The sequence below is a fragment of the Spermophilus citellus genome, assembly GCF_964194105.1.
Source record: "Spermophilus citellus genome assembly, chromosome: 3".
NCBI lineage: Eukaryota > Metazoa > Chordata > Mammalia > Rodentia > Sciuridae > Spermophilus > Spermophilus citellus.
The window spans coordinates 34,198,469-34,226,466 of record NC_138184.1 but is presented as its reverse complement, the minus strand read 5'-3'; the positions used below and the strand labels follow the sequence as shown (position 1 = coordinate 34,226,466).

At 34.0% G+C, this 27,998-nt stretch overlaps 2 protein-coding genes across 4 annotated transcripts in view; one reads left to right on the top strand and one right to left on the bottom strand.

Annotated features, from left to right (window-relative positions):
* Positions 1-72: 72 nt before the first annotated feature.
* On the bottom strand, positions 73-26,063 carry AZI2 (5-azacytidine induced 2). Of its 2 annotated transcripts, none has more exons than XM_081285002.1 (8): positions 25,870-26,063; positions 16,865-17,085; positions 15,175-15,300; positions 14,641-14,740; positions 13,464-13,612; positions 9,110-9,168; positions 3,460-3,578; positions 73-1,405 (listed from the first exon to the last, which is right to left on the bottom strand). In XM_081285002.1, the coding sequence occupies exons 2-8, from the start codon at positions 17,078-17,080 to the stop codon at positions 993-995; spliced, it is 1,182 nt and encodes a 393-aa protein (XP_081141128.1). In that variant the 5' UTR covers positions 17,081-17,085; positions 25,870-26,063; the 3' UTR covers positions 73-992. The 2 variants fall into 2 exon arrangements, with proteins under 2 accessions (XP_081141128.1, XP_081141127.1); XM_081285001.1 differs by lacking the exon at positions 25,870-26,063 and adding an exon at positions 25,357-25,615.
* ZCWPW2 (zinc finger CW-type and PWWP domain containing 2) overlaps positions 25,492-27,998 on the top strand; it is a 147,963-nt gene continuing 145,456 nt past the window's right edge. For both annotated transcript variants that reach the window (XM_081285004.1, XM_081285003.1), the window contains exons 1-2: positions 25,492-25,622; positions 25,661-26,049. The gene's annotated coding sequence lies outside the window, so the exon portion shown is untranslated. The remainder of the gene's footprint in view (positions 25,623-25,660; positions 26,050-27,998) is intronic.

Genomic DNA, 27,998 nt, shown 5'->3' with positions numbered 1-27,998 from the left:
CTGTTAGAATGAGTTTGGGGATATTTCATGATTGTACTATATCAATGCAGCACAAAATTTAGTTCTAGAGTGAAATTTTGTAATTCAAAAATAACTTTCTCAAGTACTACATTTCAAAACAAAGTCTAACAATTTATAAACTGCTTTATACAACAAGCAGCAATATTCCCTTTGAAGAAAATGACTATACAGTTATACACATTTAAATTTTCATTATGGACCACCAGAGGGACAGATTAGACTCAAAACTTTTAAGATGCTCTTTCTACTTCTAATTGAATGGTATATAAGGTTATAATAGTTTATTCACATACCACAGTTTGTAACTATTTCATCTTTTTATCCATTTAGGACTTGAATGTACTGGGACAAAGCTGGCTTCAATGGTCATTTCAAGTCTTAGAATTCAAATTGCAATTCTAAAGTATGATTATTTAAATCTTAATGTCTAAAACACAATACCATAAAGATATAATGACCTAGTCATTTTTATCCCATTATATTTCTTATCTCTATGCATCATAAAGTCAATAGAATATTAACTTATTTGCATTGCCATTTGCTCCTTTATGCATATCTGAACCAGTGAACATGGTTTTTTCCCTGTTTTCAAGGCTTCCTTTTATTTTTATGGATAGATGTCTAGGCCTTTCACACACTTCATAAAACCATGTCTAAAAATATCCAGTTCCCTTATCTTCGAGGCAAAATTTTACAATTTTTATCAAAGGTAGAATTGTCTTTTTGAAACACCTTAAGTTTATAAATTAGTACAGTAGCACATATCTGATTCTTAGAATATGGAGCTGGAGGTACTCTTCTTTCATACTAGAAAATCAACTACATAATATCGTACAGTGTGTTTGAATGTATATACTGAAGAACTCTGCAAAATTTTAATCAAAGCCCACTTTCAGTTTGTTAAATAACTTCCTTGGAGAACCATTGAGAGAGAGAGTGTCCTCATGATCAAATCATGAATCTCTTCAGAATTAATTCTTATAAAGGCAGTTTTGATTATGATGATCCAAGTAATGCAATGGTGGTAGGTTGGATAAAGGCAAAGTTTTACTTTTAGTTTCCCCAAATGCTGTCTCACTTGATTTAGGAGGGCTTGGGAATACCCAAGAATTATCTTCCAGAGAATTTCTGCCGTAAGAGTTGTGTTCCTGAAAGTCTGTACCATCAGTGGGAATGGATCTCTCATTATCTGTCCATGATTGGAGAAGTGCTTTCTCTGATAAAACCTTTATATCTCCTGGTAAAGGAGAAGATGTAGTATGACAGAGAGCTTTGCCATTTGGTGACAGAGGGGGATGTCTTTTGTATGTTGCAGTGAAATTTGTCAAGTGCAGTTTCGTTCCTTCTTTCCCAAGGTCTTCCATGCATCCTATTGGTGTGCAGGCTAAAAAGAAAGCACAGGCTAAATAAATGTCCATTTTCATGGCATTTGTGATCATAAAATATAATATTTCATTAGTCAATAAATCCTAGAAATGATAATGAAATTCACATTTTCAAGATACAAATAAAGGTCCTGTTCTAGGCCATTAATGTGACTAGTTGAAGGCTTGTATATCATTGTGTGCAAGTGGGGACTGAGAAAGCTGTTCTTAAGTTTTAGTTAAATATAATATTCCTTTACTTATTCAAGGTTTTTCTCCATGGATATTCCAATAGTGATTTTTTTTTTCAGAAATAATTCTATTTTTAATTGTCAGGAGCCAAATGAAGTTTTAATATACATTTAAAGGCTTTTTATAGATAAAGCAGTTAAAATAAAAGTTGCAAATTAATTCTATTTCTTATTAATAAACCTATAAGAGCAACTGTGAATTCTGCTGTGGTCACAATACAGGTCAAATCTTTATTAAAAAAAGGAAAAAAAATGTTTCATATACATGCAATAATGACTTAAGAAAAAGACCCTATTTGGCCACAGCCAGCAATTGGTAATATGGGCTTCCCCTCTATTTCTAACTCATCACGGTTAAAAGATAAATGTATACTTAGCCCAAAGATGGCCAATTGTAACTAAGGATTTACTCTATGTAGTTTAGGACAAACAGAACCACGTTATAAAATAAGCTCATTGTCTTTTTTCTTAGGAAGATGAATGTGGGTGTGGGGGATAAACAGAATTAACAGTGTTCAGCTTCTGGACAGAGGTACTATATAGGTCAGAAAAAGGAGGGGGACAAACCTCAGTGATCTATAGTCTTATTTCTGCCTACTCCTCAAAAACAATGAGCTCTGTGGTAAGGAGTGGTGACTTTATGCCTGCCACTGTATAAGGAAATATGCTGGTGAATTTATAGTCCCAAGCATCAAGAAGATATAGATATATCATCAACCAGCTAAGAAGGAACAACAGATAAACCACTTCTAAGCTCTGCTGTTTTTTATTCTTCGGAGTTAATATTTACTATGTGAACAAAGAACCACACTAAAAACTCACTGCAAAATTATTGTGTCCCTTTAAAGAAAGGTATTATTTCTACCCTCTATTTGTAGTTTTTCATAGACCACAGAACACCATATTATTTTCTCTTCATTCTTAAGTAACCAGCTCTCCTGAACTAAAAGGAATTCCGAATTCAATTTTTCTTCCCAATATGTAACATTTTCCTTCACTAAGAAACACTCCTGAGGAAAACTTATTTATAAAATACAGTTCTCTCAAGACAATGAAAATGCAAATAGCAATTTTAAATTAGGTGTTGATTATTTTTTTTAAAGTCTCATTCCTTTAAAAAGTAATATTCAAATTTATACAACACTACTTTTTTGAAATAATACTATTATGTAATACTAGGCACAAATGCACCGATTTTTCTCCATGGAATTAAGAATAGTTTTGGCAAACTACCTAACATAAAACTCAAAAAAGTTTAATTGGTCAAACAGTTAAATATGAAAGGCAAAGCAATGAAAATTTTTGGTTGAAGGGGATGCGGTGAAGCACTTAGCCTCCCATCTAATAAGCTATTCTTATAAGAAAGAAAAATTAAGTTTATAAAAAATGCAAATAAATAATGAATAAGTTATTGTTTTGAAAACAAACAACATGAAAAGCCAGGACTCTGGTACATTCTGTAGCACTGGAATGAAAAATTGCTTTTGGGCTTTTAAAAAAAATATATATGAAGTAGTTGCGGTAAAAGGTCAACTAGAGCAAACTTAACACCTCAGCCTTATACACATAAGCAACACTTGGCTGAGAAAAGCCACAAGGGGAAAAGAATACAGTACTGAAGAAAAAACACATCAGCAACACCTTTATGTGTGAAGTTGACCAGTATGAGACTGAAGCCAAAGCAGAGAATAGGTAGCTGTGAACACACTAAATATACTATGACTTATCAAACTCATTTGATGAGATTTTGATAAGATACGATGGCTAGCTGTTCTTCAAGCAGTTTAGCTGGAATGAGTAGTTTCTGGTAAATAGTAACTTGCCTTTCTTGATTGCAGTTGGGGTTTTCAGTTTTCGTAGTAGTTCAGCTTGTACTTGAGTCACCAGATGTAAATTGGACATTTCTCTCTTTAGTTCCCAGTATGCATGTTGCATATTATCACTAAAATAATTTTTTTAAAGAAGTTAGTATTCATTCTTTTCATGAACAAGAAGGAATAACTTTAAAACAGAAGCAAGCAGATCTATATTTCTGCTCCTGTCAGTTCTGTGATGATGTAAATTAAACAACTGAAAGATAATTAGGACATTGTATAAGAAAAGATGTAAGAAAAACATCATCCTCTTAATTTCTAGCAATTAATTGTATGCATTAAACAGAAAGTTTAAAAAAAGAAGTATTCTAACCACCATGTTTTCTTACTGGTTTCAGAACTGATATTTTATTACAGTCTATAATGTGCACTGGTGTTAACATAATTTATAAGTAATAAGGAATATGCTTATTTGTAAATCTGATCAAGAATAAAGTTATAATCATATATACATGTATTTATCTTTTAATTATTTTGACATTGTAAATTGAAATGATGTATCAATTGCTAAATATATACCCAAGTCCACATTAAAATAAAATTTAGGTTTCACACATTACATTCTTTATGTTTGACTGAGTTGTCTCATACTGTTGGTTCTAAACCAATGTGACATGACAGCATAAGACATGAAGAGCCAGATGATTTCCTCATAAGGAAGAAGAATCTACAAAAGGAGGATTATATGAAACAAATAAAAATTTCAAAATTTTTATCATTAAAAGTATTTTATCTCAATTATCTGAGGAAATATGAATTATATAAATCTAATTTTTAAAGGTTTTACTTTCCATTAAATATTTTAACTTGATAGTCATAACTTTCTTTAGATTTTTAATTGTAAATTAAATAGACTGAAATCTTCAGCACATATTCTCATTTCATTGTACAAGAACACACAAGTATAAAAATAGCTGATCTCATAGCATCCCAACAACCATATTGCATCTGAGAGATACAGTACAATTTTAGTAATAAGGAAATCAAGCTAAGCAAACATGTCACCTCTTGCTTCAATTTTTGCCTGGCCATATACAAAACTTAAACTTCAAGGCAATAACCCTCTTAAAATCTAAATTTAATATCCTAGTTAGAGAATCAACAAATATATCAATTATTTTGAATTGTGTAAGGTTAAATACCTTTTCTATTAAAATATTCTCATTCTACTTAGACTATAATAAACTTTGTACTGCTTTGCAGAAAAATATGTTATGAACGTCACTGGATAACCTTTCGTGCACTGAAAAAAGACATGACTTTTTACAGATTTTTGGAAGGCATGAAATATTTATTTTACAAAAATTAGTTAACCACTTCTTAACCAGTAAATGTCTGAGATGTTTGCTACAATTAATGTTTTACACAGGAGACAGTGTGAAGAGAACTGTTGATTCCTTGGTTCAATTCTGGGCATTTGGTATGTTTTCACATTATAAAGCACTTGGTATAATCACTGCACATGTGCTAATTCATGCACACAGTCAGGACATCAATAAAACAGTTTAAGAACAGTTTACTATTGATATGACATGGAGAAAACACCCATGATAGTGTTAGGGTATTGAAATACCAAGCACATCTAATAATTCAAAACAGCTAGGCATAGAAACAAATATAAGGTTGATAACAAAATAGCATCTAGTACATATTTTTAAACTCAATTTAATTAGGACTGCTTAAAAATTAGATTAAGTTGAATACTGGGTCACCATGATTAACACATGTCATCATTCTGTCTTTTGCCCTTCAAGTCACCTGAACTGAAACCTATAGTTACAAAAAATTTAAGACCATTACTAAATATAAGCTCTCCCTCTTGTGGATAACAAAGTAATCGCAGTTAGTGCTATCTACTGTTAATATTAAAGTGCTATAGTCTTCAAACTGTTTAAAATTTTATTTTTAATTCTATTAACTTGAACAAAGTGTTTAAACGATTAATTGATTAGAAAAGCCAAGTTGTTATCTCTCAAATTTTTAGCAGGGTTCCAACTAACCCTGGTGAATTATTAGGTATTTTATCTAAGTAATCGTGAGACTATTCATAGTAGATTGCATGTCACATCATTCTAGTTTTGCTTTGAATGACAAACAAAATCCTATTAATATTTACAGTTGTCTATGAAGATCTTAGGTAACTGCTTGAATACTTGTATGTGACAAAAAAGCAACCCAAATGAGACTCTAAAAAATAGTAGATTGAGCTGGGTGTGGACACACACACCTATAATCCCAGCTACATGGGAGATTGTAGCAGGAGGATTCTAAATTCAAAGTCATTAGGCCAGGCAACTGTAAGATCCTGTTTCAAAATAAAAACTTCTAAAAAAGGCTGAGAATGTACCTAAATTACTACAGTGCTTGCCCAGCATGTGCAAGGCCCTGGGTGCCATCACCAAACAAAAATAAGATAAGAGCATTTATTATATATATCTTATATAATTATATAATATGTATAATTATATATACATACCAACTTGGCAAACTGGGTACACTTAATTGTGTACATGAGGAAACAGATTCAATAGTATATTTAAAGTAAAACTATGTTGTTTTTCAAAACTCTTTTTACCTGTCCAGTCTAATGACTGATCACTGCATTTTGGGGGTAGCATTTCTCATATCCTCATCATCCACTCGCCAAGCACCTATAATAAGTTAACTGCCAATACAATCTTCTCAGCCCAGAATGATACTTCACACCTCTGACTTTTAAATGTTATGAAACTTGCTTGTCTGCATCTCAAGAACTGGTTACAGTCCTGATTGTAAAATAAAATTGTGTAAAAATCCAGTCTTCTTAACTGATACTATATATGCATTTATTTAATATAGAAATAAATACTCCTATATAAGAAAAACCTACTTAACTAATTTTGTACTTATATCATACAAATTTTTTCTTTAGCTTTTGAAAATTTCCTTAATTTAATTTCCAAAAATTATATTTTTAACTGAAAGCTAGAGAATTAAAAAGTGTGTATTTTACCAACTTTGATTCCCCCATAGTGTCTTTTAAACATTTTTGACTGCAAGGAATAGAAATCATTTTACACTCTTATATGTTCTATTGTGTTTTATTCCATATTTTTAAAATGCTTAACACAAAATTTCATGTTCACTAAAGAAACACAGAAGAGGATGAAAAACACTAATCCATATATTCTGAACCAGCAATTTATATTTTAATATCATCTATAACATAGCTAGCTCTATAATATAAGTTTACAGATGATGAGCAAAAGAAAGACAGTAACTCCATACAGAGATATGGTTTTAAAACCTAAATTATCAACCTAAAGCTGACACTGAAACAGGGCACCAGCTAAATTTCTGACAGGGCTGTTACTGTAAAAAAAAAAAAATTGTTTTTAATATAATGAGTACCATATAAAAGGCCACCAGAAATCAAAAGGGTCAATATGTCTTAAGAAAATATTATAGTGCCTTCCTTTGCCTGGCAATATATAGAGGAATTAAAAAAAATTAAAAATAAAGAATTTTCTTAATAACTGAAAAAAAATACTAAAAAAATCTAAGCTTTTTGGAGCTGGGGATGTGGCTCAAGTGGTAGCATGCTCGCCTGGAATGTGTGGGGACTGGGTTCGATTCTCGGCACCACATAAAAATAAAATAAAGATATTGTGTCCACCTAAAACTGAAAAAAAAAAATCTAAGCTTTTAGTTAATAGTTTTATTGATATATTCCTATATACTTTTTCTCTAATTAGTAAATTTAGCATCTGAATTGTTTCACTTAAAAGAGGATAAAGTAACTTATGAAGATTAATAAAAACACAGGAATACATACTGGAAATAGGTATAAATGATGAAATAAATAAACAAAAGACAAAATATATGTGGGAATGAGGCTAACATGAGAATACATGATATAACTTATGTTTACCAAAGTTAGGCCAAAACTTTGGTTAGGTTCTTTAGTTGCTAATCAGAAGGGAGAAACCTAACCAGTTTTGTATTTCATAGTGCCTACTAAGTTAAATGCAAACTAATTTGAAGAAAAAACACACACATAAAAGTGTATTTGAGTACTAAGGGGAGAGCCATGAGCATTTATTCTAATTGCACATTTATTTAACATATCATACTCTTGGTATTGTTTTAACACAAAGCAACTTTTAGAATAAATGTAAGGCAATTCTTTCTAAAAACTGTTTCTCTCAGCTGATCCTCTGAATTGATACTGGGCTTTAGAGAGCTGAAGGCTATTCTTTGATGCCATAATTATAGCTATCTCCATAGCCTCAAAAAGTACTCACTTTCTTGGACCTTCAAACTCCTGCAAATCCTGTCATAGAGATTCTTCACTATCTTGATAGTTATCTGAAGTCTTCAAAGAAATATTTTTTGGAGGTAGTCAGCTTTTTAAGTTATTCTCAGTGGATATGATCCAAATTATGTAATCCCCCAATGGAAGCAGAAATCCTCTTCTATACTATGTATACCTAATATATTGTTTTTATATAGCCCCATTTATTTAAGCTACTATAACCAATGTATTTATTGGTTCCCTGCTTCTTTTCAGAAACGATTTGAAGTGGCTTTATAAAAATGATAAATACAACACAATTATAAGGGGAAACACAAGTTGATCAGAGAAAAGGTAACTCTGACAGAGAAGATAACTTCTAAGGAAAAGTTTACATGGACACTGTACTAGATACATTATTTAAAAGGGAAAAAAAAAAGGAAAACTTCCTTACTGAAAAAATACATAAAATTTGAAGACAGAATGGAAATGCTGTTCAGATAGCAGAAGTGAATAGTTCCAGCAAAATGACTACATGGCCAGTCCACAAAAACGAAATATTTATTGCTGTCACTTTACAGAAGTGCCTTCTCCTGATTTCCTGTTTTCCTTAGTTGATCATTTCTCTCAAGCAAATTTTTAACAGTAATAGGTCTGAGACAATTCATATTTTATTTAAATCACCAAACTCTGAAATCCAAATAACTGAACACTGAAGTCAAATCAGTATTTTTCCTTAGATGGAAGATACCCATGTAGAGAGGCCTTCCTAACATAATAGGAACAAAAATTATTAATTTAAAACAAAGAAGTTACTTACGTAAAAATGGTAAGTATTTGAGGGAAAAAAAGGGCTGAAGTGCATCAACTCTGATAGTTACTTCTGTTCTAAACCTAAGGAGGAATAATTTTCTTAAACTTTATGCTATTCCAAAGATGAACATTGTCCAAAACTGCCCTTAAGACAAAGGGATATTACTATAAATAGAAATGTGTAATTTCTCATGTTCAAAAAACAGGGTTTATTATAGAATACTTTCACAAAGCTAGTTCCTTAAAATCAGATCCAAAATATTATTTAATGTTCAGAAGCTTTGTCTAAGATATCATAATGTGCACCTTTTTACCACTTAAGTTCAAGGCTGCAGTTAAGTGAAAGTTAAAATGTTTTTATAAGTATATTGTGATCAGAGGTTAAATTCAGCATCAAAATAATATCTATTTGCTGTGTTTTTAAGGTTGAATTAAAACAGAAATCCAGGTACCTACCCAAAGTGACCTACAGAAGAAAACATGTATTATTTTAATGTTGAAGAATTTTCATACCTTGAAATGCTTAGTTTTTGGAGATCTCTGCTCTTCATACTGTCTTCCTGAGGTGGATCCTGTCATTTATTTTAAAAAATTTAAAAAAAGTTATAATTATTATTCTGTTTATTCTCAGTTTGGTATTACCAAAGAAGATTCAAATTTTACAGAATATACTTATAATTGAATAGCATAAAACTAATTTCATATCCAATTTTAATAAAATATCACCAAGCTATCACAAATATTTCTAAATTACTTTAAATTATTTAGAGAATATTTTAATTTTCTTTAGAATTGCCAATCTGAAGTCTATATTCAAAATAGTACAACACATTATCACACTCTGTTTATTCAAGGAAAATGTGAATGAACTTCATGAGAAATTTAAAGTTTTGAGTATTTCATCTTTTTGTATTATTATAAAAAAGTCCTCAAAATATTTTTCCAGCTACTGTCTAACAAAAAGAGTGATCTAACATTCAAAGATTATTTACAGCCAGTTATCAGTTTGCAATGTTCTGAAGGTAATAATGGATTTGTTTTCTAACTCATGCAATATGGGAGTTTTAGGGAACCCATGGCTACAAATTCTTGGGAAATAATATTGAAATTATACAGAATTTGTATATTATAGGACTTCTCAGAACCTTTAATTCACAAAAGCACAGTCTGAACCTTCCTATATGGGCTATTTTTAGGAACCTCAGACGTCTACTATAAAAACCCCAATTTTATTGGCCCAAAGTTTCTTATACTTCTTTAGGAAAGAGTTTGCATTTCTTAATAGGATCAAATGTTCTGAATATAAATGCTGGAATACTGGGAGATAAAGAAAATCTAAAAGTGGAATTACCTTTGCAACCTCGACCTCAATAGCACCAAACACTAATCAAGAGAGTATATAAAACAAAAATGAAAACCTTAGCTGGGCACAGTGGCACACACCTGTAATCCCAGCGACTCACTGAGGCTGAGGCAGGAGGATTGTGAGTTCAAAGTCAGCCTCAGAAACTTAGTGAGGCCCTAAGCAACTCAGTGAGACCTTGCCTCTAAAAAAAGGTATAAAAAAGGGATGGCATATATACACAATGGAATTTTACTCAGCATTAAGAGAATAAAATCATGGCATTTGCAAGCAAATGGATGGCCTTGGAGAAGATAATGCTAAGCAAGTTAGCCAATCCCAAAGAAAACAAATGTGTCTCCCCCCCCCATATAAGGAGGCTGACTCATAGTGGGGTAGGGAGGAGGAGAATGGGAGGATTACATGAATTCTAGATAGCGAAGGGGGTGGGAGAGAAAGGGAGAAGGCAGGGAATTAACAAGGGCAGTGGAATATGATGAACATCATTATCCAAAGTACATGTATGAAGACTCGAATTGGGTGTCAACATACTTTATATATAAACAGATAAATTGTAGTATATATGTGTGATAAGAATTGTAATGCAAAAAAGTACATGTATAAAGGCATAAATTGGCATGAACATACTCTGTATACAAAGATATGAAAAATTGTACTCTATATGTGTAATAAGAACTGTAATGCATTCCGCTGTCATGTATTTAAAAAAAATAAAATCAATAAAACTTAAAAAAAAAAAAAACCGGTGAGGATGTGGCTTAGTAGTTAAGCACCCTGGGTTCAATACCTGGTACTAAAGAAAAGAAAACCCTAATATGTCCAAGTAGGATGCTTCTACACATTCCAGAAGGTATTATAAAATTCATTTAATAGAAAGGAAAGTACCATCTTAATGTTTGTATATTTGGCTGTAATAAGTATAAACAAGTTTATTAGTGTGAACATAAACTTCTTTCTTGGTTTGTTCTAAGATTCCCACATCCAAGAGAATTTTAATCAGCAACACCTCTGAAATAAATTTAAAAGGGCATCAAGATTTCACAACATCAAGATTTCAATTTGGAACCTTTGATATTGTTATTTCCATTTTTTTTATCCTCAGTTCATTTCTTTATGGTAATTATGAACATTTTCACTTCATAGCCTCTATCTACCACTTAATAAATAAATGCTAGAGTGGGTACAATGCTTTAAATCTTTTCCCCCTCCTTTATCTCACCTTCAACCCTTAAAAGTTTGTTGTCTCTAATTTCATCATTAAAAAAAAGTTTCTTCCACTATAAATATCTGTTTTTCTGTGACCAGTTTGCTTATAATAGATCTAAACTAAAAGCAAATTCACTCCCCAGCACCATCTAGTGGAAAAGAATAACTACTAGTAACCAAACTATGCCCTAGCCCCTCAAACAGAGACCTAAGAGCACTGCCCCTCTGGATTATCCTCATTAAGTCTTATGGATAAGATTTGCTACTCAATACACTAAGTTCTGGGCACTATGCTAACTGCTTTATACATAATAATTTAACTTTCATGAAAAAAATAGGTACTTAACATCTAGAGAAAATAAATTCCCTAATAAGTTAAATGAAATTCCTAATTTTACGTTAATAAGCAGCACAATTATGAGCCAGACTTCTAAGATTCTGTAGCACAGCTTCCTACTCTACAATAAAATATTCACCATGTATAATATTGTTGTGATTTAGATGTGGTATCCTCCCAAAGCAAATAATGTGAGACAATGCAGGAAGATGTAGAGGTGAAATGATTGGGTTATTACAGCCTTAATTCTATCAGTGAATTAATTCCTGGATAGGGTATTAATTTAATGGTAACTGAAAGCAGGTAGGGTGTGGCTGAAGGAGGTGGATCATTGGGGCTGTGCCTCTGGGTTTATATTTTGTCCTGGTGAGGGGAACTCTCTCTCTGCTTCTTGGTGGCCATGTCCTGACCTGCTTCCTCCATCACACCCTTCTGCCATGATGTTCTGCCTAAGCTTGGGCTCTCCTGGCCACCTATGGACTAAGACCTCTCAAACCATAAGGCCCAAGATAAACTTTTCCTCCTCTAATTGTTGTTGTTAGGTCTTTTTGGTCACAGTAACAAAAAAGCTGACCAAAACACATCAAACAATATCAAGCAGAATATATACACTAACAATTAGAACTCAGAGTTTCAAAGTGTAAATTTTGTAAGGAAAAGATTCTGGAAGCTTTTGAAGAAACAATAGTGTGTGGCCGGGAAAATCAAATTCCAATGTCAAGTAGGAAACACAAAACCATTGGCTTTTTATTGGCTCTAACAGGAGTTGACAGTAATTTTTATGTTTCCCCTTTACCAGAGCTGGGGACGCCAAAGTAAGTTCTTATTGCTTGGTTCAGAGGAATTCTTCTGGTTATAGCCAAGGCAGAATACTGTGTTATTCTTATCCTGGCTCATTCTTATCTAGTGGGCTGCCCCTGATAAAGACTACATTATAGAAGAGAGAAGTGTTAGCTCCATCTATGAACACTTGGGATTCAAGGGCAGAATCCTGATTGGCAGTCAGAAGTACAGGAGGTAGTTCTTCTTTTAGATAGCAAGATCCCAGAAGAACATGGAATAGCAGACATACTTCCTCAATAGTATTGGAATGCTCTGGTGGTCAAAATGGTTGAGTTAAAAATTATTTAACTGATTACATCTAGTGTGAAATACATGAATATGTGAAATTATTATTTGTTTCAGGCTTTAACTAAGCTTTTCAATTTCTTTCAATAATTATTTCGTATTTTGCATGTAATACAGTACTCTCATGCTCCCCTATTTCTTTATCACTTTCTTTCATTCTGAGTGTTATATCCACCTGAAAACATATGGCCATACTTATTAGAGCTTAATGTATATTAATAGTAAACACACTCCTGGGAAGGACCTGAGAATCAGCTTATGTTTTAGTGGATGACGTTAGGCTAACCACACTATAGCAGCTTGGCAGGTTTGGTTCTTTTCCAGCACTTGAATTCTCAACTATTTGCTAATAGTTAAATGTTGCCCTTAAAAGTATTCTTCTTCTAGAAAGAAGCAGACTACAGTTTTCTTTGTTGGTGGTAGGTTTTTGACAGAATTCTAAAACTCAAGTTGTCTTTGCAATGTTTAAATCAAATTATTAAGTTAAATAAAATGGGAAACTTAAAATGTTAGTTTTCTTTAAACTTTATAGGAAAAAAAACAAGAAAACTGAAGGAAAGGGAGTTTGAAAAAATAGTTACAATAAATAACTTTACAAGCCTTTTAAAAATAAGTCTTCAAAAACTGAATTACAAAATTTTAAGGTCAGGCTAAAAAGTACACAATGTATCCAATATTAGCAGAAATGATTAAAGGAGAAGATAACATGAACTTTTCAGGGAATGAATATTAGTAATTACAATTACTAGTAAATCTATAGTTTAATACTTTGTGATAAATCCTACATAGAATGCACAAAGAACTTAATTTCCCAATTAATAATTTTGTAGTACCATTTGTTTGGCTTTTTGCAGCTCAATTTTAAGATCATTACATTCTTTCCTCATCAGTTCCAACTCTTGTTCCAAACCATGGATCTTCAGGTCACAGCTCAACTTTTCCACCTCCCAGTTTGATGAAGGTGGATTTAAATTCCTCATCACTACAAAAAGGATGAATAATATAAAAACTGTTATCTTTGCCTTTTACATTGACTTCAATTCTAAAAATGTTGTGCTGATTAAATATAGATAATAAAAATACAAAACATGTACAACCATAGTTTTGTTTTAAAAGAAATAGCAATTACTTCCAAATATCTATGCTAAAGAGTAAGACAGCTAATGTTCTTGTTTTAGAATGTATTAACTACTCCATCTCTGATTCTGTTATTTAAGTCAAAGTATAAATTTGTCAGTACAGAATTTTAAGATACCATACCCATAAACAAATGCTAAAATGTAGCATATCAGTAATCTGTTTTGCATAAGCCAATGTTAAGACAGTGACAAAAATAATAAACTAAGGTTCAGCTAATCACTTCATCTAGTCCTTTCAGAAAGAATAAAGTTTGACCAACAAATCCAGGACATAGTGTCAAAACAATTTTATTCATAAACATTATACTACAGAAACTTAAAGCTGTATACTGCTTTATCTTTGACTTAGTACTTTTAGTCTTTCCATCTACAAAAAAGCCCAACCAATTACCATAAGAGATCTCATATACATTTTGTATTCAAAGATCTCTCAGAAGCCTATTCTTATTCTTCAGTTTATCTCATGAGAATGTTCATAGGAACAGACTACAATCCGCAACCCCAGATCTAACTTCCCACACCAACATCTCATTTGTGGCTTTTAAAAACCTTCAGGAAAAACAAACAAACAAAAAAAACTGAAACTCTTCCATGACTACATGTCTAGGCAAAATGTTCTGTAAGATGGATAAGACCGGACCTAGAAGTTTTGATGAGGATGGAGTTTTAAACTCCTTTCCTACTCCATCACAAACTAATACTAGATAAAAATTAACAAATTTTCTCTAAAAAGGTATAATTTCTAACTGAAGTTAAAAGGAGTCAATATTGAGTGAAAGCAAAACAGAAAAACATAAGCCTAAAAATAATAGTATTAACACATACAGAAAAATGATTCTGTTAGAATATTTATAATAAGTAATTGGCATACCCTGCTGAGTTTCCACCTCTGTTCTTAGCTGGAGGAGTTCTACTTCTTTAGATTGTAGCTGCTCATTCAATACTTTCAAAGATTCAGAGTTGTCTTTATTCTAGTTAAGTAGGGAAAATGCCAAATTACATTCAATAAAATCTATAAGTTGGTAGTATATGCTAATTTTCAGGTAGATGTTGAAAAAACTCATTCTAGGCCTTTAAAGGCAAGATGGGAAAATGAACTCAGTTTCTTACTAATTTGCTGTATCTAACATATGACATTTTAAATATAATGACTCCCTTCCATGTCATGATTTTTCAAAATAAGTTAGTGGCATTATATGTATTTAAGTCCTACATATCATTATGTATTAAGTACTTATTTTTGTTTGTAAGTTACAAATATAATTATTAATCATTTCCACTTTGCCTTAAGCATGTATATTTTTAATTAATAAATGTAAATATATAAGCTCATTTAAAATTTTAAACCTTATGAAGGAGAAAACTCATTTGCAACATACAGATAAATTATTTCAAAACAACTTACCATCTTGTCCAATTTGCTCTTCAAATTATCTCTATCAATGCAAACTTCTCTATATGCATGGTAGGCCTTATTTACTTGTTCTCGTCCCACAGAACTTGTTTCTTCATCTAATCGAGCTCCTACAAGCTAATGGTATAAAATCAAAAAAGGAAATTGTAAGAGGATATTTTACAGGAAAAAAAAAAAGTTAGTCCGTCTTCTGATGGCACCATACTACTTCAGTGCAGGATAGAGCCTAGCCTATAAGTGAATATTGTTCTTCCATATAATTAATCTTTACTGATTAAGAAAGCAAAACAGGGCTGGGGTTGTGGCTCAGCGGTAGAGTGCTCACCTAGCAAGTTCGAGGCCCTGGGTTCGATCCTCAGCACCACATAAAAATAAATAAACAAAATAAAGGTATTGTGTACAATTAAAAAATAAAATATGTTAAAAAAAGAAAGCAAAACAATATAGAATACTTTTAAAAAGCCTTCTATGCTTTTACATAACTAGCATTTTATCCTTTATAGTATCTGATTAAACCATCATACTTCAATGGAGTATACTATTCTTTTGAAGTACTTAGTCTATAGCATCTAATTTCCACTATCAGAAAAAAATAGTGAATTAAGTCATACTTGACATTTTAATAAGTAAATGTGTTAGTTCATTAAATCCCTTATTATTCCAGAATTGGAATTAATACGCTTACTGGTCACAAAGTACAGAATAATTTCCAAAGGTAACTGTACATAAAATCCCACTTTTGTACTTAATTTTAAAATGAATACAGCTATGAGCTCCAAAAAGTTTCCTTTTCTCAGTTTATCCCAGTGTATTACTAATTTACTTAATTACTGTAAAATTCATGTGAATATAATGAAATTATCATCATTTTTATAACTGACTCCCCTCACTTTACTTTCCCCTACATGTAGTGAACTCTACCATGCTTCATCCTCAAGTTTTTAAAATATAGGAAAATTCATTTCTTTGGCTTTTGAGAACTCATTTTCTTTACCCTTTATGGAAGCTGCTATTTACAAGACAAAATACAAATCTGAGATGAAGAAACACAACTAAGAAGTCAAAACTTTAAAACTCAAAAATAAATGGATGATTGAGGAAGATTTTCCAACACTGAAAATAATAGTAAGTCTGGTGACATAGTAAATCAGCTACCTTACTTCATAACATCTGGAAGCGTCAGCTTTCTAAATGAAAAAGTAAATGACATTAATTTATCAGATAAAATAATTATTTCTATTATGTATGTGAAAGAATAAATGAGAATGTGGAGGTAAGATTCCAGTTCTGGTAAAGACCTTACTAAACATTAAAACAAAGTTCCAGAGCTTTCTCCTTTGAAACTTAATTTTCTTCTTTGGTATGTTATTTATTTTTGCACAGATTTCAAATTTCTGAGTAAGATACATACAGTTATGAAGGTAAGGCAATCTGAAAAAAAAGAAAGAAAAATACTAGGAATATAACTCCTCCAATTTGTTAAAACCTAATCTACAAACATTTGGCAAGCACATATTACATGAAAAACAGTATACACTTAATGCCAGGGTTTGAGATTTGTAGAGATATCCTTAGAAATTTAGCACAATCATGGAATGTAAGACAGAAAATATCTGAAATTTAAAATATATTTTGAATTATTTTTCACATAATAAATCATAATGAAGATAGAAGAAATTACCTTTTCTTCCAAAAACCTTATTCTTTTCTTTAAGAAAGAGTTCTCTTTCTCTGAATCTTTAAGTCGTTTTTTGATGTCTTCATATGCAGTGACAAGGGCAAAATGTGAAGCAACAGACTCATCTCCTGAATATATTGATACAGGAGTCAATGTATCTCTTCTATGGGCTTTTTCATGATTCAGGATGCAGATATCATCTTCTACTAGTGCATCCATGACAGCTATTTAAAAGAAAAAAAGAAACATGAAATACAAATATCTCACTGAATAAATGAGCAGAAAAAAGATATATTCAAAATAATGTGAATACTGGGTTAATGTTTAAAAAATCCTATTTTCTTTTAGAGGCAGTGAAGCACAAGAGTTTATGTGTAGGGGTGCACACACCTGCAATCCCAGTAACTCAGGAGTTGAGGCAGGAGGATCACAAGTTCAAGGTTAGCCAGGGTAAAATCTCAAAATAAAAATTTGGGGCTAGGGTTGTGGCTTGGCAGTAGAGTGCTTGCCTTGCATGTGTGAGGCTCTGGGTTCAATTCTCAGCACCAAATAAAAACAAATAAACAAAATAAGGTATTGTGTCCATTTACAACTAAAAAAGTTATATTAAAAAAATAATCAGTGGGGCTGGGAATGTATCTCAGTGGTAGAGCATTCTGGATGCAGTCCCAAGAAAACATGGATTGTCAAGGGGTTGGGGTAGAAGCATAACCATAAAGCAATTAAAACCATAATCTATCAGGAAGCTCTATAAAAATCTACGAAATACCAATTTCACCAAAGAATCAGAATTTTTAAACACTTTATGCCCATATATTTTTTCCTCATTAACATTTACACTTTCAGATCTACAGTAGCAAGATTTTATAGTTTATAAAACTGTCAATTTTCAAAAATTCTTCAAATTCATGACATAATATTATAGAAATTTTAATACCTTCTCTACTATATTCTTTCCACACTAGTAATGTTTGTCATATGTTCACAATAGAAGACAAATTAACATTTGAGTGTCTACTGTCCTAGTACCACACACTACATTGTTTCAATATTATCTCATTTAATCATATAAACATTCTGTCAGGTAGGGATTATCTAAATAGGTAGGGCTTATTGCCTAAAGCTAGTGAAACTTTAGCTCTATGAGGGCAGACCTTATGTCTATGTTGTTCATCACTATGTCCCCAACTCATCAGCGTGCATGAAGTATTCAATACTGATCATTACATGAGTGGATAAAATAGGATTCAAATCAAACTCAGACTCCAAAACCTAAAAGCAGCAGCCAGCTACTTTCTTTACTTACTGAATATATATATACTTGCTTTGTGTATCTACTTTTGCTATTAAGTTCGATATTACCTTCTCATCCAAGAGTTATGTACCTGGAAAAATGCTACGGAAGAACTTGTAGATGAAACCTTTTAAGACCTCTGGGAAAAAAAGAGTAAAAAGGATTGTAGGTCATGTTAGAAAATCTAAAAGAATTCTTCCAAATATTTTTTACTTTAAAATAAAACACTAAATACAGCATTCTAAATAAGAATACCAATGGAATTTCACATAGATTAGTAACTAATGATTGCTAAAAAAAAAAAGTTTTTTTTTTTTTTTTTTTACTATTCCTTGCTTGGAATAAAATTTGATTACTAATATTAGACTTTAAGATCATTATAGATCAAAAAATTAAAGTAGAGGGGTATTAAGTAATTTTTCCAAGGTAAAATAGTAGAGAGTTTAGATATAAACAAAGTCAACCACAAAATTCATCTTTCACTATGCCTGCTTTTCCTCTGGAACTCCCTTCCCCATGTCAACTAATGCCTATAGTTTGTTTTGCTTTATCTCAGACAATGTGAATAATTAACAAAAGGCTTTGTGTTTTTCTGAGTCTGGTCTACTATCATTATATTTCTGCTTTTCTAATTTTATAACTGAAACTTTCTGGTTGCTCTCAACTGAAATCAAATTTTGGAGTATCTAAACAATCTGTGTCTTTGTAGGATCACAGAAAATGTAGGCAAAAATAAATGTGTACACTATGTGTTTTGAATAGGTAAAACCTACAATCCAGTCAATCCACACCAATTTCAATTTAAAATTTTCTAAACATATGAGCAATTTCTATTAAGTTAGAATTTTTTCCCAGGTAATCAATCAATAAAGTTCAAAAACAAGTATGGACTATGCTATTAGCAGTATCCAAAAAGTGTCAAGATTCTTATTATAAATAACTACTGTAAGCTACATTCTTTGCTAGTAATAGTTTTAAGATTTCCTCCTCTAAACTGGTTTGCTTCCCCTAAATTCAACTATTTCAAGTTACTTAACTTGTTCACTTGTGTAATCTGTATTCATTTTTATCATGAAATGATCATGATGAAAGAAAAAAAGCAAGAAAACTCAGTGTGGGAGACAGCTGCCCAGAAAAATAATTATTATACCTAAAGGTAGGTAATATATTTGAAACAATTCAGAATGATGCAAACTGCAGATAGGGAGGAGTGACTTTCAAAGAAGATACCATAACAGATCAAATGACTGTGTAGTTATCTTTATTGTACTTATTGTTCTTAAACCTTTACATTCTGCTTTCTTCTAGCAGGAGGAACAAGTTCAAAAATCTGGAAAAGTATGGGGAGGTTGAAAAGCATAATGATAGATGAGATTAGAAACATTCGATGAAGATAAATGGAGATGATCCTTTATGATAGACAGACATATATTTTGGTCTTTATTCTGCAGAATTTTTAAAAAGATAGAAGTGGACATGATTAAAGTATAAAAATATTTACACATATTCATTAAAAACATTCATGACTGCTTTGGCTTGGATGAGTATCCCTCAAAGGTCCACTCCCCAAGGCTGCTGGTACTGGTAGTTAAGTACTGTGGACCTTTAAGAGAGAAGACCTTATGGGAGATCTGTAAGTTATTGGGGGCATGCCTTCAGAGGTGACTTGAAGACACTGATCCAGTCTTCTCTGCTCCCACTTCTTGGCTTGTGATACGGGTAGTTTGTGCTTATATGTGTCCTTGCCAAGATGTGCCATCCTTGCCAGATGCCCAAAGCCTGGAAGTGCAATTGAACCTCCCAAAGTGAGCAAAATAAACCTTTTCTTAATAAGTAGCACATTCTCAGGCACTTCACTTAGTAATACAAAGCTGATTCATACAACTCACTAAATGAACTGCTTAGTATTGGCTGTTTACAAATATTTGCCCCATTTAATTTTCAGGACCATCCTAATTAGGACTACAGATGAGAAAACTGGGAACAAGAAAGGTTATGAAGGTTAGCCAGAATAAGACAATTAGTATGCAGCAGAGGTACTTGGATTTCAGAATGTGAGCTACCAATATTTTCCCCTCTCCAATGAATCTATTGCAAACCTTCATGGAGAACTATAAAACAAGGAACTCGCTAGAAAGTTCATAAGCACTTTAGATGGAAGGTAGGGGGTGTGTACTGAGACAACAATACCACATTTTATACAATGATAGCTTGTCACTTTTAGGTAAAATGAGTAGTCAGACTTGTTCACTGTTATCTTTTTAATTAACAAATTATCAAAAAATTGCACACTGTGTGGTCTAAATAAAAGAAAACTATTTGCATATAAAAGATTTTTCAAGTTTTATATCATTCTATGTATTGATTCTATAAATATGATTTGGAAAATAGTATAAAAATTGTTTATCTATACTAAAAATTATATGAGAACTAGTCACATGAACAAGAGAAAATCCACTAGCACTACATACATCAAGTTTTATTGTTTTAAGCAGCTGGTATTTAAATTCACTGTAAAATGAGAATCAGAATTTTAATTTCTATTCCAAAATAAATATAAAATCAAATGCATCAGAATGTAAATATATACTCTATTATTCTGAACAAACTGGACCTCTGGAGATTAAAAGCCATAGTGTCCAGGAAAATAAGATCTTAAAAAGAAACCAATTAATATGAAGCAAATATCCCATTATATTTATTATTACAATGAAAAGAAATCTGAGGGCAAAGTAAAAGTAGAATATTTGTAGCCTTCAGTTTTATTATTATTATTATTATTTTTTAAAGAGAGAGTGAGAGAGGGGGAGAGAGAGAGGGAGAGAGAGAGAGAGAGAGAGAGAGAATTTTTAATATTTATTTATTTTTTTTAGTTCTCGGCGGACACAACATCTTTGTTGGTATGTGGTGCTGAGGATCGAACCCGGGCCGCACGCATGCCAGGCGAGCGCGCTACCGCTTGAGCCACATCCCCAGCCCCAGTTTTATTATTTATACAAGCCTCCTTTATCCTTCCTTAACCTTATTTCTACAGAGAGGTAAGGGGAACCACAGTAGTTTGCCTCAATGCAAAGGCTCAGTTTTATATATTTTTGCTGTGTTACAATGTTTCTTAATAGATATACAAATAAGCAGGCCCATAAATTTGACTTTTTGGATAAGTGGTAAAAACCTAATTTCTTATCACTACACTTAAATAGATCAAGCTAGCTTTAACATTTTGAAAAATTTGCCTAAATCTGATTTTATTTATCATAACTTAAGTTTTCTTAAAATAGCAAATGTTTGTTTCAATTACTCATATTTTAAAAATAAATGCCAGGAGTAGAATATTGCCAGTGAAAATTAGAATTACTGGGCTAGGGGTAGAATGCCCAGTGTTTAGACAGCCAGCACCATCCCCGTCCTCCCACCAAAAAAGGAGAGCGAGAATCCACTATCAAAAAAGACAATATTTTCAGTAGTCCAGCAGGAATTAGTAAATTAACTTTTAAAACTTAACAAATGTCAAAACATTGCCCCAATACAAGTAGATTTCTCTCAATCATGAAAATCAATAATAAATTATTCCAGAGACATCCCACAAAGAAATTTGGCTTTTTCAAGGACATTCCAAGAAGCTGGACATGACGTAGGGCAGGATTAGAGAAAGTGAGGTATGGAAGGGACCACTGCCTTAGAATTACTTGGAGTTCTATGCAACAATATTGATTACTTGGCTCCAATAAAGATCTATGTAAATTAGAATATATGAGTAGAAATATCAAACTGCACTTCAATAAGCACCCCAGGCAATTTTACGTTCCATACTAATGTAAAAACTACTCATCTAGATTCAGTAAGAGTTAACAAATCACTATATGATTCATAGAATTCCAATTATAACTATTATTCTTGAACATCTGTAGGCAAGGGTAGATCTATGGTACCAACTGGTAAACACCACCTAAATCTTTCATGAAGATTTAAGGATTGAGGTGAAAGATGACAATTATTGTTGAGAACAATAAAATTTCAGGAATGATAATGGAGAAAAGAGGGCGCTATTTATCAGATAAGGTGGGCAGAAAAGGATACTATCTGAGGCTAATGGAAAGACACCTGGGGAAAAGGTTCAAACATTATTAATTAGTATTGTTTTAAAAGATGTTAAATTTCAGTGTTCACTATAATTGACACGGAGAGGAGTCTCTCTTCTTCAAATTACATATACAGGGGTTTGGTAGACTACAAAACATTGAAATATCTTCTGACACTACACTGGTCTTTTTTCTGAAAATAAATAAGATTATCCTGCCATTTTTCAATATTGTTATGTTTACTATTTTACTGATCACTTGCTATATGTCAAGTACTAATGCTTTTATATGCATTTTCCTACTTCTTAGGTAGGTACTATTATCCTATTTATATAAAGTTTTATCTGTAGTTCCTCAACAGATCAGTGGCAAAGCTGGGATGTGAATTCACATAAACTGTCTCCTAAATTTATGCCCTTGATGCAACATTCTGAATAGAACAAAAAATTAATTCTGATTTTCCTAATAAGATTCTGGATAAATCAGAATTCTGGTAGAAAGAACACTGGTCTAGGACTCAGAAAGCCAGGTTCTATTCTAAGATCTGCCACCTGGACTATAGATTAGTTCACTTTACCTCTCTGGATTTAAATTTTCCCATCTATAAATGACAGTTGGACTATCTCACTAAGATGTAACTTTACTAAACTATGAAGGCAAAATTTTAATCCAAATACAGAATAGCAACCTGAACAGATAGAAGGAATTTCACATTTGTACCAGAAACTGAGTAACAGGTCAAATATACACATTACCTCAAGTATACACTAAACTTGGTCAGAAAGGCATTATTATCTCAGTGAGGAAACTGAGGCTCAGATGTGAGGTAAATGTGCCCATAATCACATCAGCAGTAAGTAACTGGGGTTTGAATCAAAATTACACAGTAGGCTTTTTCCTCTATTCTGTATTGTTCCCTGTAGTGAATCTTGTTTAGAATTTCCATTACCTTTCTATCTCTTGAGACGTTAGGATATTCTTGAGCCCATTTCATACAATTAGTTAAGATACTACGGCACAAGGATTAAGTTTTAAGGAGGCAGAGAGACCAACACTTACTGCTCTTTGTCCATAGTAATGAAACAATTAGGGGCAGGGATTCCCAGTTTATAAAAAAGGGATTATTAAGTGCCTTTTTTCAAGATACGATCTGATCTCTTAATCTAGGTACCTTAGTAATCAAATTTAATCTACTATTCAATAAGTGCCCAAAAAAATAAAATCAGCATCAAATACACAATATGAAAACTCCAGTTTCATTTTTATGGTCCTCACTGACTCACTAACTGCCTTAATTCAGAAATTTAGTTTGTGTGGCCAGGGAATCCTAAGACTGTTTCAGGGATAGCATAATGTAAACAGCAGTCTACTTCTTTTCATTCCTTTAAGTAATTTATAACGCATTAATAAATGACACTGGTGTTACTAATAAATATTTCCTAACAATGATTAGAATATTAGCGCCATAAAACAGTTGCATTGATTCCACTACGTCATGGATTATAAAAAAGGTATCACATTATTTTACTTATTATAATAATGTTCTGTGTTGTTAACTTTTTGTTTGTTTGTTTGTTTGTTTTGTACAGGGGATTGAACCCAGAGGGGCTTAACCACTGAGCCACATCCCCAGCCCTTTTTTATATTTTCTTTTCTTTTTTTAAAGGGGGAAAAACATGAACAATTTAATAGAACAATGGGCACCTAGAAGAACAGGAAGTATTAAATAAGAAATTATTATATACTTATTAAATTTTCTTTAGAGACAGGGTCTTGCAGAATTGCTCAGGATGGTGCTAAATTGGTGAGGCTTGCTCTAAACCCGCAGATTCTCCTGTCTCAGCCTCTGAGCCGCAGGGATTACAGGTGTGCGCTTGTTAACTAATATTAATCAGATAGTTATGGTACACCAAGTAGTATGCTTCACCTTTTAGGGCAACTATCTCATTTATTCTTCATAAGAATTCATCAAACTTACATAAAACCTCTGAGGTTGGCTATAATATCCCCATTTCACAGAAGGAGTAAATGAGACATGAAGAAGGATAGCCGATTCCAAGGCCAACATAACTCTCATAAACTATGTTTTGTTGTCCTAGAAAGTAAGCATTACCCTCATTTTAAAGATAGGGAAAAGGAGAAGGAAGACCTCTTTCCAAGTGTCAAATGAATCAATGGAAAATTCAGTACTTAGATTCTGGAGTTCTGATCTAATCCACTACCATTTTCCATTACACTACGTTGTCTCTTTAATATTAAAACTTTATATCGGCATAAAATTTACATTTACAAACAATAATGCATTAAAATTTCATAATCATCCTGTGAATAATTTACCACTCCCAATTTACAGAAAAAAATATTATCAGATTGGGCAAATTAGAGAGTTTAAAAATAGTGGAATTTAAGTTATGCCCTAAGATATGGTTCAATCCATTTTAAAATTCTAATAATAAAAAAGAAAGTGTCTTCTATGTTTAAGGAGCAAGGTCAATTTCAACCCTGATACATCAGTGTCTTCAATCACCTTACAGTATTTCCAATACGTCGGAGGAGGCCATTTGTTTTGATCTACCTGTATTACAATTTTCGTGGTTATTTTATTTCACTTTCAATGATTCGAGCTCCTTGTGTGTGGGAGATTGGGTGTTAGCCTACCTTGCAACGAAATAATCCAAAACGTTACTGGAATCGACAGGTTAGACACCGGAGAAATGGCGAATACCTACAGCTTGCCAGCCCTCGACAAGGTGCAAAGGGCAGATGTTTACTGCTCGAGCGCCCAGGTAGTACCGCCCTAGTTACAAGTCCCTCTTTCCTTTCCGATATAAATGCCATCTCAGTGAATGAAATAAAACTGGAAAAAGCCCCAGTCAATCAGAGCATAGAAGCAAATGAGCAATAGGTGAAAAGTAAAGTGAAGGACAAGAAGGGGCCTGGAACAGCTAAGGCGCGGGGATGTCACGGGCCAGGGAAGCCTGGGGTGGGCAGCTCCCCAAGGGAGGGGGCCGTGGGAGAGGGTGAGGGAAAAATGACGTGTGGCTTAGACCCACTACAGCACGGAGGTTGGTCCCAGCAGTGCCCGCACGCTAGCTCCCACCCAGCCCAAACGATTCACTCACCCTGAACCCTGGCTACGTGGGGCCGCCCCTGGGGCCGCCGAGTTTCGATTCCCCAGTGTATGGAAACCGCCTGAAAACAAACCGGGTCGCCAGGGGTCACCAAGGACTTCCGGTTTCCTCGAAGACACCGCTGCTTCCCCAGAGAAAGTGGCGGCTCCAGGTGCGCCGCAAAGGGATTCCCATTTCTTCTGCCTCAGCGGAGCTCGCGACGCAGCCCTGCCCTCGGGCAGGAGCCCTGGGGGTTCTGGAAGGAGGGGCGAGCCGAGGCAGGAGGGGCGAGCCGAGGCAGGAGGGGCGAGCCGAGGCAGGAGGGGCCCGGCGGCCACTGGAGCAGGCCCGTTACCCAGCAACGCGCGCGCGCGCGCGAGACCCAGGCCCGTCGGCGCCGGCTGGCGTCGTCGGGACTCGCGAGCGCTAGTAGCCGCGTCACGCGCCGCAGGGGCAAGCCTTGTCGAGGGCGGGTTGAAAAGGTGGAAGAGCGCCTGACAGCCGGAAAAGCGGCTGTCGCCTAACCGGGGCTCCACGTTAGGGCCGCACAAGGAAACCGGAAGTCAGACCCGCGGGAGCTGGGAGGGCGTTCGCGGAGCCGGGCTGGAGGAGGGGCCGGGGAGAGCAGCGTACTACGTGTCCCGTGAGCCTCCGCGACGGGACAGGGCTGGGCCGCGGCGACGCGAGGAGGCGGAGTGGAACTGGGTAAGAGCGTTTCTCGCCGCCGGGGCGGTTGGGCCGAAAGCCGCCTTCGGGGGCGCCCTCTAGCGCGTCTTTTTTTCTCCGCGTCCACCCGGTATCCGAGCGTGGGGTGCGAGTCGGCTTAGCCTAATAACGCCTTAGGGGTTGTCGCTGTCGCCGCTGTGTGGCCGGGACCCGGACGCTCGCTGGGTTATCTGGGAGGGCGCCGTTTTAATCCCCGCGGCCTGTTTTCTGGGCGCGTTGCGGACTCTCCGGCCATCGTTGGAAGCACTTAGTGGGCGAATACCTCAGGGTCGCACAGTTATTCACTAAAGAACTCGGGTTCCAGCACACTGCTCGGCAGGTGGGATAGAGAGCGCCAAGATCTCGGCCGCTCCCCTAGAACTCTCAACGCCCTGGGTTCTTTCAGCAGAGAAGACAGTCTTGAGCTGAGATGTCACAGTCTATGGGGTTCTCATAACGAACCCCCGAAGCTCTAGATCATTTCAGGCTAAGCAGGCAAACGAATGAACAGTAATTATAGGAAATTTATCCTCGGTAACCGCCAATTAGTATCACAGACGCCCCTGGCCACCCTCTCAAGTAGGGTTTTGTCAACTGGAGTCTCTCATCTGTCGTCACTGTTCTGGTAGAAGGTCTTTCTGCATCACGTAATAAATTAGCCCAACTGTAAGCTCAAGAGAATGGGTTCAATACGAGAGAATTTATTTGAAGATACGTTTTCATAGTTGTTAAGCCTGTCTTAAAATTTAAATTGAAAAGTCACAGCTGTTGCCAATAAAGGCCACAACTTTGTTACATGGTAGTCGAGAAAATATTTTAGAATTTATATTAATGTAATGTGGAAGGAGATCCATTCGCCTCAGTATCTTGGAATGGAAGGTGGAAGAGAGCAGTGTTTTTAAGCAAGAATCGGTCCTCGGCGTATTTTGATTGTTTCTGTGATGCGCTTTCTGATTTTTTTTTTTTTTAACTAAAAAGCAAACCATCAAACACTTTGTTTTGGCCAGTAGAGTTTTGATAAATGTTAACAAAAGCAGTTGAGACACCCGAAGTCATCAAATAAAGTGATAATCTAACTTAATTTGAAGATGTAGAAATGTTTTCTATTTTTAAACATGATTTAGAAAAATTAGTTGTTGAAAAAGGAAGGAAATTATTTTTTCCCCTCTCACGGTAAGTAAAGAGAGAAGTGACACAGCTCAATATTTTAAATTCTGGTGAGAGGGTCTATTTAAAAAAAATATATATATATATACACCTCCTGAATGTAACTATTTAAAAGCTGGACTTTGTTAACAAAATTATTTTTTTTGATTGCAGTGCATGTTTGTGTTTACTATTTGTCAAGTTAAAACTTGTTAGTTTTTCCTGTGAGGGCATTGTGCTGCTGCTAGGTTACGACAAAATATAATCCAAATCTTTATTGCATTTAGCCAGAAATGGTCACCTTCCCCCAACTCCGAATCTTCTGCTTTAATTAACTTTGGTGAATAAAATAAATCATTAAAAAAAACTTGTCTCACAGTTCACTTATAATCATGTATTTGTATTACAATCTTACTGCAAAGAAAAAAATCCTCCAATAAGTTGATTAAAAGATAGTTTTCATAGGAGCATTTCATAGGAAAACAGAGTGGTTAAATCATCATTGTTAAAATTAGATACCAGATAGAAAAGAATTTGCATGTCAGTAGTTTCTTAACTGATAGCCAACTGGTTAGGTGAGTGGCTGGTTTTCCTAAGGCTTACTTCCATTGATTTTTTTTTTTTTTTTTTGAAATTGCTTAGGCATTGTTTCTAAGGAATGCTCATTTTTTTCCCAAGAGGGAGTTGTTAACTGCATCCTCCAACAAATTCTCTGACTAGATTTGGACAGTTTTTTTGTATTTTACATCATCATTACATTTCCTCTAGATACAAGTGTAATCTAAAAATTTCAAAACAATTGA

Bases quoted from the DNA above. Each gene is read 5' to 3' on its own strand.
- AZI2 (XM_081285002.1), bottom strand. From the start codon at position 17,080: ATGGATGCACTAGTAGAAGATGATATCTGCATCCTGAATCATGAAAAA. The intron at 14,741-15,174 runs GTAAGTTGTTTT...CTACTTAACTAG, and splicing joins AGAGCAAATTGGACAAGATG to AATAAAGACAACTCTGAATC. The intron at 9,169-13,463 runs GTACTACAAAAT...AATAAATGACAG, and splicing joins TGCAAAAAGCCAAACAAATG to GATCCACCTCAGGAAGACAG.